We start from the raw sequence: 13,446 nt of genomic DNA, 5'->3' as shown, positions 1-13,446 counted from the left end.
TTTAAAAATTCACTCATTCATTCATTCATTGATTCAAACAAGACACCTTTGTGGAAGGCAGAGAAGAACATAGGCTGATACCTGAATGTTGCTTGGCATTGTTTTGGGTGAGGTGTAAAGGATTCAATAGAATTACTGCCTAGCTTTGGTCTCTTAGGTTCCTGACACTCCCGTCTCATTCCTTCCATGAAGAATAAAGACCTATTGCAGAAAAAGGAGACATTTCTGCTTTGGGCAAGGTCCTAAAACACCGTCCAGGTCTGAACACAAGAGGGCCAGGTCTGGTCTGTTGGATTGGTTCCCCTTGACGTTTCCGGACCTCCTGCCTGCTCATATTCCTGTCTTCCAGATGGGAGGTGACATGCCTAACCTCCTGACAGCTCTGTGTTCTCCCAGTACTCTTGCCAGCAGATTGCACCATCCATGTCAGGGGCCTGGGGTGTCCCTTGTGTGAGAGGGGACACGCTACACTCTCCTGGGGGTGGTGGGTGAAACTTTACATTCATTGAAAGAAAGCATGGATTTAAAAAATAGTCAAGTTCAGGAACACCAATTGACACTCTCTCCTCCCAGGTCTCTTTGTGACAACAATCTCCCAGAGTTCCACATTCTGTCTGGCCATAAAGAAGAGATCAGAGCACCCTTAGCATCATGTTGTCATCACTAGTATAAACTAGGCACTCCCCTAGAGTACTCTTTTTTTTTTTTAAGATTTTTACCTATTTCTTTGAGATAGCACAAGTGGGAAGGAGTGGGAGAGGGAGAAGCAAACTTCCCGCAGAGCAGGGAGCCCGATACAGGGCTCAATCCTAGGACCCTGGCATCATGACCAGAGCCGAAGGCAGACACTTAACCGACTGAGCCACCCAGGCACCCCTCCCCTGGAGTACTCTCCAGGACTTTCCTATGCAAGATACGAAGGGTCAGCAGAAGAGAAGTCACAGACCCTGTGCCCCCAGAGATGAGGTGATCACTAGGTTCACCAGTTTATTTCTTGGCCAAATAATGTCCAAGAGCTCATGTAAAAACAGCCAGGGAGCAACACAAAGCAGTGATCTGTAAGAGAAGACACTACTCAACACATTCCAGCAGCCTCAGGTTTGGCTTTTGTGGGACAATCTGCCAAGGGTTGGGGGCCAAAAGGAGCAGAACGAAGCCAGGTCTCTGAAGAAATGAGGGCTCAGTGGCTACCAGGGCTGGACTTCAGAGCCAAATGTCAGAGCTGCAGTCACCCCCAGGGTAGCGGAGCTCGTGGGCCAGGGCTGGGCCTAGAGGCTCCTTCCCAAAGTCCACGAGGAAGTTGGGGTTCAACTTCAGGCCTCCCCTTACTGTGTCTACATCGATCTGCAGCATCACGGAGCCTTCCCTGGTGGGAACAGGGAGGGGAAAAGAGAGAGGTCACAGATGGCCCATCCCCTTCCCCTAAGAGTCTGTGATGCTGGGCTAGGTCCTAAGGAAGGAGCAGGGCCTGTAGGATGGAAGCAGCCCAAGGAGTCTTCTGGGACAGGAACATGAGGGAGGGAAGCCCCGGCTGTCTGCTTCTCACCTGATGAGATCGGGGTAAAACTGTTTGTCCCAGGCACTGTACAGAGACGTGGTGACGTAGAGACGCTTCCCGTCTAGGCTAAGCTGGATCATCTGGGGGCCTCCAGGTACCCGTTTCCCCTTGGGAAAACCAGGGGGTCAGCCCCATGGCAACACATGGGTCCTTGGAGGGGGATCATGGAGTATGCCCCCCCACCCCATACTTCCCCAGCATGGATCTGAGGGTCTCATGAGCCCGGATGGGGGCTGCGAGGAGGGAGTTGTCAGGGGGAGGGCAAGGGGAGGTAGCTCCTCACCTTGACTACCAGCGGCTCTGGCTGGCATTTCAGCTCCTGGTCCTCCAACACTTGCACAGGCCCTCCCTTAACGATGCTGCCCCCAAGGAAGAGCTGGGTGGGGAGATCCAGAGCATAAGGGAGGATAATGGTGGGAGGTGAGGACACCACAGAAAGAACAGCTAGCCCCATGTTCCCCGCTCCCTGCAGGTAGCCACGGCTCCCCATAGTCCTGGGCTGCGCTATCCCTCAGCCTCCCATTTTTGTTCTCCCTCCACCTCCTTTAACATCCTTTAGCCACTTCATACCCTCTCCCTCATCCCCAGACTTCTTCCGCCCTCCTTCTGGCTCCTCATTCTGTTAGCACCCCACCTGTCCCGTGAGGCGGGGCCTATGTGGGTCAGAGATGTCATACTGTCGCAGGTCCCCATGCAGCCAGTTGCTGAAGTAGAGGAAGCGGTCATCCAGGGACAGCAGGATGTCCGTGATCAGGCCTGGGGTGTGGGTGTGGTGCCGAGGCTTTAGGACTCTTGTTCCCCAAGCCAGGAGTCCCTTCCTGATTCCCACCCTCCCCTGGACACTCACTTGGCATTTCGGGCAGCAGCCAGCCTTTCACTTTCTTGGGGGGCACCTGGATCACCTTCTCCACAGACCAAGTACCTCCCTGTATTGGTAGGTGGGGATGGGGTGAGGAGGCAGAGAGGTGAGCTTGGGAGATTGGGGGACTGAGGTTGGAGCTGGGTCTTTCCAGAGCCCACTGTCTACAGGGAGACAGCAGATTCAGGGTTTTCCTACCACCAGGGTCTAAGCCCACATGGGCCCCTTAACAGGGATGATGTCGGCTTCTCTACTGCATTCCCAGCATCCAGCACAGTGCCTACTGTAGAAACTCACACAAATAATTTTTGAACAAATAAATGGGACTTGAGAGTTTAGGAGAGAAGCAAGATAGAGCAGGTGGCCTTGGATTTTGTTCCTGGAAAATTTGGGCTAGCAGAGCCAGGCAGAGGGGCCCAGGTCTAGAGAGAGGGGTAGCTCGTGGTTCTGGAAGACTAGCAGAGGTACAAGCTGGGACTGCTGGGAGGAGAGGGCCTGAGGACACATGTTACCTGATTCTTGTAGAAGCGCTGGATGGTGGAGCTGAGGGCACAGCCCACGAAGCCCTGGGCTGCATCGGGGTTGTGCAGGAAGCGGACCTCCAGGGGGATGAGTCCATCCTGCAAAGGCAGGGTCTGCACGATCTCATGGCGCTGCCAGTCCCACACGTGTATGTGGCTACCATACAGCCCTGGGGTGGGGGATGGGGCCAGAGGGTGGGCTCAGGATCAGGTCAGGGCAGTGGGCAAAACCCTCCACACAGCCCCCCCGGCAGAAAGTGGAAAAACCGGCTGGAGGGATTAGGAAGACACCTAAACAAGTCAGAGTACTTGGCACAATCCTATACCATCACCCCAAGAGTTGGGTTCATAGGAGGAAGAAGCCCAGAGAGGGGTTTCCAAGCAGACAGGAGTAGTGTGCATGCTCAGGCTCCAGCCGGCCTCTGGAGGGGATTCTCACCTGCCTCTACATCAGCGGGGTTGAAGCCATCTCGAAAGACGTTGGGAGCCGCCCATTCAGTGCTGATCATGACATTGTGTCGAGGCTGGTACCAGAAGTCATAGCCCATAGGTGCGGCTCCCCCAGGCCGTTCCCATGTCCCCTTCACCTCAAACGTCTCTCCATCCAGCAGCACAAAACCCCCTGAGCAGGGAAGGAAGTGGCAGGTAGAGGCAATAGAGATGCTACCGTCACCCACCTCGAGGCATGTCCAAGAGGCTCCAAGTCCATTGCCAGGTGCCCTTTCCTCCCACTGGATTTTCTAGTTCCTTCAATTCAGGTGTCCAGAGGGTCCCACCCAGAGGACCAGGTGGGAGGTGGGGACTTACTCTGGTACCCCTACCGCCATCAATTTCATCCCCTTCCTAGGGGAAATTTTCTGTCCTCTTGAGCCAAGAGCCTGGGACTCAGCACCCCATGCTGCTCTTGCCCAGCCTCCCATTCTATGTGGGGTTCCTCCCAGAGTCTAGGCTGCATTCCGCTCACTACATTGTTTTACTTTTTTAGAGCAGGCAAATTATATTTACTTCTCATTCAACATGAATGCCCAACACATTTTCCCTTGTTATGACACTTGGGCAACTCTTTGCAAATACAACTAGATGTCAACTCCTCAGTGTTACTGAATCTAGGAATGTCACATTCCTCTGGTCTCTGAGAAGTAGCTAATATTCCGCTCTGATCAGATGGAGGACCCTGACAAAAATGGGTAAGGTTTGGAGGGAAGCAGCCTGGCATGTGATGAAGACGCAGCTGATCTGGATTCCTGGGTTGGAGTTCCACCCACAACTCACTAGCTGTGACTTTGGGTAAGATATTTATCAATCTGTGCCCCGCTTTCTGATCTGGAGACTAGAGATCCTGGTAGTGGCTCCCTCAGAGGCTGTATTTGGCACATAGCAGACATTTTGTGTCAGTCCTAATCCTACCATAAGTGAGAGAGCAAATGTGAAGATGCAGGATCCCAAGGACCGCGAGACTTGCTCCTGAATTCATAAAGACTGACATCAAATGTATGCCTTTTTCTGGGGCCATGTCTGTGCCCACATTCCTCACGGTGGGCTGTTCTGACTATAACTTCTAAGTGTCAGGTTTCATCTTCATAGAAATAATGGGAACAACTGAAGTTAATTGACAATGGTTTAAATTTTGGAGGAGACCCAGTCTTCTAGTTCTCCCTGGAAGGTCATCCCTCAGCTTGGGATCTCTTCTCACCACAGGTGTGCCTACAGTGTCAGCAGATACCTTTGCCATTGCCCTTGGGGTCTCCCAGGGAGCTGATCATCACCTCCCCACTAGCCAGGCAGTGGCTGGTGTGGATGTAGCCCAGGCCACACTTGGCATGGATATCCTCAGCCTCAATGACCTGGAGAAGGATAAGGAATGGCATCAGAAATCTCCCAGGGCCCGGGGGGACCTGCCCACGACTCCCCCATTCCCCTACTCCTGTCTGCTGACCCCACCTTCTTTTCCTTCAAGACATGGACCCAATTTTCCCAGTGGGACTAGGGCAGAGATTCAATCTGGAAGCTTCTGCAGAGCAGCAAGGGAGAGTCTGAGAGACCGCTAACTCTGCAGGCAGAAAGCAGTGACTTCTCTCTCTCCCCCTGTGTCATAGCCCTGTGAGACCAGAAGCTTCTCCTGGCCATTGCCAGCATTAACTTTGTAGCACCAGCAGCCAGCATGTAGCACCAGCAGCCAGCAGTGAGTGCCTGGCACAAAGAAGGTACTCAACAACTTGTTGAAAGGAAGGATTGGAGGCTCCTGCTTAAGGGAGAGAAAATGAAAACAAACAAATAGAAAAGCTACGCCCACCCCTCCACTGCCCACCTCCCCCACCCCCTACCCCTGGGTCCCTCACCAACAAAGGCAGGGGCATACCTTGTGTAGCTTCGGGGCCCGGGGATTGGAGCCCACATCCACCACATAGATACGGGAAGACATGAGACAGGGCAGCATCAGCTTGTCACGTGACTTGGTGCTGTCCCCGAAGCAGCTGCTGCAGGTGTTCCATCCCGAGTGATGGAGCTCATCCTTCAGGTTGGGCATGGGCAGTCGATGGATGACCTTCGAGGGGAGAGGGGGAGGGCTGATGCTCACCCAGACCATGCATCTGGGATCCCTGGATCCACTTGGGCTTGGCAGTACTGCACAGGCGGGAATTCTTCACTGCCCCGGACCTCAGGGGCGCCCTTTGGCAGTGAACACAATCTACAGTCACACCCAAAGGAGGGTGCAGAAGGCTGGAGCTGGGAAAGGGCCTTGCCGGGGCCAGGGCTGAAGGAAGGGTCTCAGGGCCCGCCAGTGCCGGAGCTCCACCTCACCTGGCAATACTGGGGAGACTTGGGGTCAATGTCCACAGTGGCCAGATAATCCGGGGCCTCAATGCCAGTGTTTCGGTAAATACAGGGCAGGTAGACAATCTCCTCCCTGGGTCCTGAAGGGTAGCAAGCAGTTAGTGGGGACAGCAGGGTGGAAAGGAATGATAGGGGCGGCACTGGGTGTGCCCAAGGCTGAGGTCTCGGGGCTCCCACCCCCACTAGCCGTGGAATCAATAGAAGGTACTGGCTTGTAGAATTCCTTTCCGGGGGGCTTTCAGATGTTGCCCACTGACCTTTCATGGCCTCCAGAGGGGTAGGGTAGCCGGGTCCACACTTCCCGCATTTTGTAGCTGTGGAAACAATGGGGCATGTTGGTTGGACCACTTTCTGGAGGGTGAGGGCTCCTTCCCCATGTGCCATCACCCATGTGCATGTGCTGCCACCGGCCAGCCAGCAGAGGCAGGCTGTCCCAGGTCGTGGGTCAACTCTGGTCCCATCACAACCACCCATCTCCCTGACCCTGAAAGCTCTGCTGAGAGACAGAGAGAGAGAGAGTGAGAGTGTTTGTGTGTGTGCCTGTGGCAGAAAGAGCTGCACAGGTAGGACCTGAGGATGGACAGACAATCAAGCAGGACCCAAGGGACAGCAGGACAAGGGTGAGCTCAGCAGAGGCTGCGCATATAGCGGTTACCATGACAACTTGCTCCCCAGGCCCAGCTGCTCACTAACTAGCCATGGGCGCTTGGGCAAGTTACTTAATCCACTTCCACACGGAGTGTAAAAAGAAGGTAATAAGAACACCACAGTGGGCTTTTAGGAGCAGTAAACAGGAAGGTTCAGTCAAGTGTGCAGCGTTGGACTTGATTAGAGCCCGTCAGCCCTGGCTGTCCCCCAGCTAGCAAGAGTGGTACCTGTTCAACTCTGTTGCAGACAGTGTCTCTACCCAGACCAGGGACACTTCCTGTTTTTCTCCCTTCTTGGTCCTGACCCCAGGCTGCTGGCCAGAACCTGGGTGACTTAGCTGAAGGTCTAGTAGGGAACAGGAGGTTGAAGTTCAAGGCTGTAGGGCTGTTACCACCTAGATGGCCTCAGACCAGTTTGTACCCCTACCTGTGAGCCCACTACCTTTATCGGTGTTTGGTGCACCTCTGGGGGGCTCAGAGGCCCACCCAGCAGAGCTGTAGGGTGTGGCCCTCCTTGTCCCTTAAGTCTGGCAACAGAAGCCACAGAGCTCTACCGGACCAAAATCAGCTGCTGAGATGGCCGGGGGCAAGGGACTGGGCCTTTGGCTAAGGTTTTGGAGCCGGGAGGAGCTGAGGAATAGCCCAGAGGGAGCGGCAGGCTGGAGGAAATCCCGGAGTGGAGATCACAGGACTGGGTGCTGCCTCCCTGCTCTGGCTCAGGGCCAGTCTGGCCACGGCCCTGTCGACTGGGGTAGCCTGGGGGGGGGCCCGCACGTGGGGAGGCAGGGGGAGGCAGGAAGAGCTAGGAGTCAAGTTTCCCCAGGAGCCTGGGCTCAGGCCCTCAGCCAGGAAACCAGGTCCTCTACACAGGGCAGCCAAGTGACAGGAGGCCAAGAAGTGGCAACAGCGTTTTGGAGTGCAGAAACCTAGTTTCAAGGTCCAGATCTGATACCTGCTCTCTTCACTTTCTCCTTTTCTTTGGCTAAAAGAGGGTAATCATATCTTACCTTCTTTTCTAGGTGACTATGAAGGTCAAATAAGCCAAGGTTTTCACGAAGAACTTTTGTAAAGGAGCAGCACTGTATAAATATGGATAGGGCTGTGCCAGAAAGCGAGGGGGTGGGGGGACAGAAATCCGGGGCCTGTAGTTGGTGCCCCAAGAGAGGGCTGGGGTAGATGGGGCAGGGTGAGAGGTCCAGTCCAAAACAGTTAAGGGGACTTGTGCCAGGGCCTGGCACAGGGGGGCATGGGGGAGAGGAAGGAGGTTGCTGGACACAGAACAGAAGATTCAAAACTCCAAGACTCAAGACAGAGACTCGAAAACCACAAAGCAGAACAAAGACAGAGAGAAGGTGTGAGAGTGGTGTTGCGGGTTGCATCATCATCCCCTCCCCACCCCAATCCCGGTGTTTCAGGCCCTTTGCAACTCCAGGTCTCTAGGAGCATTGATGTGCTTGCTGGGAAGCACCCTCCTTGTCCTCTAAGCACCTCAAGCAAGATCTCTGAACACCTTTGGATTTGAGATGGACCCAGGGGAAGCTCATTGGGTCTTCCTAGTGTCAGGCTGGCTGGTAGGTATTCTGCCAGTCCAAGAAAGAGTCAGATGCAAGGGACAAAGACATCGATAACCCCAAGCAGACCCAAATTCTTCCTCAGCCTGACATCGGGGAGCCAGAGGACGACGAATAGGGGGACTTTGGGGACTAGGAGGGTGGGAGATACTGGAACAGTGAGAGTGTGTGGGCTCTCATTCCCTTTCAAGGGGGTTCAAGGTGGTTAGAGTGAACTGGCCCCAAAGGCCTGGGTTTCCTACTTTCTGGAGTAAAAATCTGGCCCAGGGCTGGAATGAGGATTATCTTTCACCTCCAGTGACAGCCAGGGACAAGAGGTTCTCCTTACATATTCCTCCACCCCTACCAGATTTTCCCAGCTGCAGAAAGGCCACTGGCTCCAGGCTGCAGTGGGAACCCACTGGGGGGGGGGCAGGGGAGGGCCCAGGGCCACCCACCCTCCTCTCCTTGCAGCTCTAGAAACTCTGGCTGAACTGGGAAATGCAGGGGTAGGGGTGGGGACAGTGGAGCAGAGTCCAGCACTCCGTCCCCTAACTAGCTTCTCCCCACCCAGCTTTTCTGTCAGTCCCTGTATTGTGGGCAGCAGGTTGGTGGTACTGGGTTGCCAGGAGGCCCCCTCCTTACCCATGCTGCTTGCTGCTATGCTGCGATCCTGACCGGCCTGCCAGGAGGGAGCAGAGAGCTGGGGTACGCAGGCGTCCAAGTAGGCTGTGCTGGAAAGGGGCAAAGGGAAGGAATTTATACAACCAGTCGGGGGCGGGGTGGAGTAGGGGGCGGGCCTGGGCTGCAGCCCAGAGCAAAAAAGGGAAAGATCAATGGCAGTTGGCCAGGACTCTCTCACACAGTCGGCTCCCTCCCTCCCGAGGCTGGTGTTTGAGTTACTCTGTGTGTGTGTGTGTGTGTGTGTGTGTGCGCGCGCGCGCGCGCGCGCGCGCCTGGGCACATGGACTTTGTGGGGCTGCATGGTCTTATATACCTGTGTGTAGCCCCTGGATGTGTGCGTGTGTCTCTCTGTGTGTGAAAATGTGCCAGTGGGAGTGTTCCTGTGTGTCTGGACTTGGGCACATCTGTGTGTACCTATGTGAGCCTGTGCCTGTCAGAATGTTTACGCCGTGTGGGTCTGTGCGTGTGTGCATGGGAGTGCGTGTCTGCGGTGTTCCTGTGAGCCTAAGCGTGGAGGTGTTCCTGCATCTAGAGGCTCTCCTCTGGACTTGGATCTGTTTCTTGCTATGTAGGGGAACTCAGGGCCCTGGGCCCATCTGCTATTATCCACAGCCAGGGTCAGCTCTCTCCTAAAATTACCCTCCTATTCCGGACATCCACAGGCCAAAAGGCACAATCTTACCCACCCTCAACTGCTCACCCATGTCTTCCCATGTCTCACACTCATGTATTCCTCTTGAGCTTTGAAGTGGAAGGGAAGTTGGCAGTGCCCGTCATCCCCTTCTGTTACCCTCATCAATCTCAGGAGGTGGAAGTTGAGTCCTCCCCACCCTCATCTCTCCGCTTGGCACCTCAGCAGCTCCCAGGGTGGAGAACAAGGCCCCAGGGCAGCCCAGCGGGGTGCCACTGTCCCTCACTGGCCTGTGATGAGTCACAAAACTCTCCAATCATCCAGGAAAGAAGGAGGATTTGGTCCTGGCCAGGGCTGCTGACCCTGCTAGGGATAGTGTCCCAGGGACGTGGGATGGCCTCCGGCCAAATGGTAACTGCTCACCAAGGCAGGGTTGAGGCCTGATCTGTCAGCTCTCCCTGGGGCTGCCCTCATCCAGAGAAGCTGGGGTTGAAGGGCCCCCAATAGTTCTTCATCTCGAAGCCAAGGGCCATCCCTCTTCCTGCAGCTGGCTGCCTGACAAGGGTGACCTTGCCCCCCTCTTCTAGGTACCTGCTGACTCTGTGTCTACAGAAGCTACTTTCATCTCCTTGGATGAAAGCTATGGGGTGAAGTTTTTATTGGCTAATGAAAGGGACAAATTTTGGTCTTCAGACGGCCGGCGGAAAGATCCATGGACTTCCCAAACTGGAGTGGAAGGAAGGAGAACAAAACGGGGCTGCTGTATGATGGGGATCTGTCCTCCTCATTCCCCTGGATGAGAGGGCCCACACAGGAGGAGGCTACGTGGCTGCCTGGGACAGGGAGGCTCCCTTACCCCCTGCTCCCCAGTAACACTCAACCTCTCCTGGCTTTTTCCTACGGCTACATCCTCACCAGGGCACCATTGGCCAGGCCTGTGCCACAGATGACCCTGTGGAGGCAGCTGTCCCACCGCGAGCCACCCATCATGGCTGCTTCTTCACCTCTGCTAGCTTCCTTCTTCGTCTGCTGGTGGCCTCCACTTATCCTGCCTTAAGCCCACCACTCTGGCCTCCTCCCTCTCCTCCTGAGGTCTCATCTCATACCTCCTCCACTTCCCTGCTCTGGGGCTTGAAGTAGACCAACATCCAAAATCTGAAAGAGAAAGAAAGCCCATGTTCACCCTCTCATCCAAAGTCCCTGAGCTGTTACCTCCAAAGAAGCTGTGATTTTGCTGGCTCTAGACAAGAATTGCAAAGTACCATTTCGTCCTGAACTGCCAGCTCTGCATGCCCTGACCTTGGACTTGGCGTGCTCGATGGCTCCTGCATGGGACCCTAGCCTCTACCTGCTGCTTTCTCCCAGAAGGTTTCCTCCAGAGCCTGCAAGGTGCTTGGGAAGAGTTGTCCAAATTAGGGCTATGGGTGGAGGCAGTCCTGGGAGAGGACTCAGGCTGGTAATAGTGGTGTCCATGACCCCTGGCATTTTTGCTCCCATAGTGGGCTACCCCGGTCAGCCTTCTTATGGCCTGAGCATCCCAAATGTTGCTTCTCAAGAACTTAAGGGCTCCTTTCTCTATCTGATTTGCCCTTTCCTAGCCAACCAGAGTCCAACCACAGCTGGCAGACTCCCAGATTCACACAAAGGGATATGGGGAGAGACCTGAGCTTCCAACCCTGGGCTGGCCCGGGGGAGGTGGGACCGCAGCCCAGGTGTTTGTCCCAGGAGGCTGTACACAATCCTGATACTGGGCACGGCCACTGCAAAGAAGGCTGGGTGCAGCCCATGCTCCTTCCTGCTCTTTCAAGTTCTAGAAAAGCTCAGTAAATATTAGAGGAGGCAGGTTATCAGGCTAGCCGCTGAATAGCCAGGTGATTATGTAATTGAACTTTGGCTCTGCTCCATCTCCACAGACAGAAAATGGATTCTTGCAGCCTTGGGGGCATGGAGCCCTGCTGCTGGTTCCTCCCTTTCCCTTCCAGCCTCAGCCAGATTTCTATGGACCTCTTGAAACAGGTCCTGAGACCACCATTTGGTAAGATGGCAAAGGGAGAAAGGAAGGATGAAAACCAGAGAAGGAAAGGGGGAGGAGATGATGAAGCTGGAGTCTCCAAGAATCAAAATGTTAAAAATGTAAAAAAAAAAAACAAAACAAAAAACAAAAAAACAAAACAAAACATAAAAAAGAAAGGGAGCCTGGGTGGCTCAGTTGTTGGGCATCTGCTTTCGGCTCAGTCATAATCCCGTGGTCCTGGGATGGAGCCCTGCATCGGTGTTTCCCTGCTAGGCGGGAAGCCTGCTTCTCCCTCTCCCCTCCCTCCGCTTGTGTTCCCTCTCTCACTGTGTCTTGCTGTGTCAAATAAATAAATAAAATCTTAAAAAAAAAAAGTTGTTCTTCCTCTCTAGCAAAATAAAAGCGACAGGGAAACAATCAAAGTCCAGCCAGGGGAGTGATATCAGGAAGAAAGCAGAACTAACCAGTATGTACCACTTGGTCACACTCACCCCTGCACTTAACCCTTGCTATGCCCCAGTCTTGTAGGTAACTCATCTTCCCTTTTACTGAGGAAGAACCTAAGGCTCAGAAGGGGCCAAAGGCACCTGGGAAGACGCAGGGCAGGAATCCCAGGTTCATCTGACTCTAGAGCTCTCAGTTTTTCTAACTACTCTGGGGTCGTCTTGTGTTTTGTCTGGTTCTGGCTTTGGCAGGGGTGAGGAGGGGGCATGGTAGTGGGGAGGCAGCGGGGAGGCAGAAGCACCAGAAGGAAGGCACAAGCTGTGGTGTTTTGTCTCCGGGGTTCTCCGAGGCCCTTTCTTGGGAGTGGGGAGAGCAGTGAAGAAGGCGTCCCCTGAACTGAGCAGTGGGGTCTTCACCGTGGGAAGTGAGTAAGGGATACCCAACCCCCGTGCTATCTGAAAGATACTACATCCAAGTATGACCTTTGGAGAGGGGTGATGGAGGGAAGGGGATAATTTTCCATTTTTACTTGAGATACTTGCATATTTTAAAAAATAATAAGCATGCATTACTTTTGTAACCAAGACCCCAAATAAGGGTATTAACTTTGTTGTTGTTGTTTTTGGCCTATCTGCCCTTTCCTTGGGGACACACGTTCATTCATTCATTCTTGCATTCCACAAACACTTCTGGAGCACCTGTTTTGGTGGACAGGGTGGGGAAGGAAGCAAAGTTTCTGCCTTCATAGAGATGACATACTGATAATCAAGGAAGCGTAGAAACAAATCACATATGGCCAAGAAGTGCTATGAAGGACACAGGATAATGCAGGTGGCTGAGAGCAGATGGGGGTTCGACAAGGTTGTCCGGTCTATACACGGATTTGCCTGCAAAGGAGCATCACAACCCACTATACACAGGGTCTGTGGTTCCTACCGCAGTAGCCTGGGGAGGTCTGAGGTAGGACTTGCTGGGCAGGTTGAGGTTTCTACCAGCTAAGCAGAGTTTATGAGCCCTGTCCTGCTCCTGCCTCCTTGTTTGACCAGATGGCTCCACACCCTCTGCAGATGGCAGGGACATTTTCTGAGAATCTGTTACCAGATGTGGCTGGCGCCAGGCCGGACCCTGCTTGCCAAGCCGGGCCCTGCTTGCTAGCAGCCGGCTCAGGGACTGCCCACAGCAAACCTGGCCACTTAAGTAGCTTTTTCTTCATCTCACATCAGAGGAAACAGAGTTTCGGCCAGCTGCTCACGCTTATTTCACAGCACCTCCCTGTCTCTGCACATGGCTGAGTTCAAAGCCTGCCGCCCAGAATAACAACAGAGCTTAGAGAAGGGGGTGGGGGAAGAAAGCCCTCTGCCAGGGCTTCCTACAAGGGACAAGATTTTAGAGGTGCTCAGAGGGCTTCTTGCCCGCACCCCCCCAACCGCTCAGAAATGTCCTCCCTTTGGGATTGCCATGGATGCTGGAAACTTTGCCACACACAGTGTCTTTCTTCAGGATGAGGCGGCCTCTTCTCACCTTGCCGCTGTAGGGATTCCCCCTGAGTTGTTAAGTGTGACTTAGTTTTATCAGATGCCTGCCTCTGATGATAAGAGCAAGGGAGACACTGGGAAGTGTTTAAAAAAGCAACTGTTTCCCCATTCCTGGAGACAGAGGAAAAGAATAGAGATTGAGAGAGGGAGAGCTTTTTCTGTGTCTTT

General features: G+C 54.0%; 1 protein-coding gene across 3 annotated transcripts in view; it reads right to left on the bottom strand.

The window, feature by feature from the left end:
* Positions 1 to 938: 938 nt before the first annotated feature.
* The window catches only part of SELENBP1 (selenium binding protein 1), a 41,151-nt gene continuing 28,643 nt past the window's right edge, over positions 939 to 13,446 (bottom strand). The window contains exons 1-13 of one of the 3 annotated variants that reach the window (XM_082685861.1): positions 10,201 to 10,226; positions 8,616 to 8,704; positions 6,031 to 6,087; positions 5,741 to 5,853; positions 5,298 to 5,483; positions 4,662 to 4,782; positions 3,378 to 3,560; positions 2,930 to 3,108; positions 2,406 to 2,484; positions 2,193 to 2,314; positions 1,842 to 1,934; positions 1,547 to 1,665; positions 939 to 1,366 (exon numbers count right to left, since the gene is read on the bottom strand). In XM_082685861.1, coding sequence (XP_082541987.1) covers positions 1,204 to 1,366; positions 1,547 to 1,665; positions 1,842 to 1,934; positions 2,193 to 2,314; positions 2,406 to 2,484; positions 2,930 to 3,108; positions 3,378 to 3,560; positions 4,662 to 4,782; positions 5,298 to 5,483; positions 5,741 to 5,853; positions 6,031 to 6,087; positions 8,616 to 8,704; positions 10,201 to 10,211 — 1,515 coding nt within the window. In that variant the 5' untranslated portion in view covers positions 10,212 to 10,226 and the 3' untranslated portion in view covers positions 939 to 1,203. Of the gene's footprint in view, positions 1,367 to 1,546; positions 1,666 to 1,841; positions 1,935 to 2,192; positions 2,315 to 2,405; positions 2,485 to 2,929; positions 3,109 to 3,377; positions 3,561 to 4,661; positions 4,783 to 5,297; positions 5,484 to 5,740; positions 5,854 to 6,030; positions 6,088 to 8,615; positions 8,705 to 10,200; positions 10,227 to 13,446 lie in introns of those variants that run through there. The other 2 variants (XM_082685862.1, XM_082685863.1) reach the window with 2 other exon arrangements.

Source organism: Mustela nivalis, assembly GCF_964662115.1.
Source record: "Mustela nivalis genome assembly, chromosome: 10".
In the NCBI taxonomy this organism is placed as follows: Eukaryota; Metazoa; Chordata; class Mammalia; order Carnivora; family Mustelidae; genus Mustela; species Mustela nivalis.
Note: the sequence above shows the minus strand (reverse complement) of the source record. Positions and strands in the feature narration are given on the sequence as shown.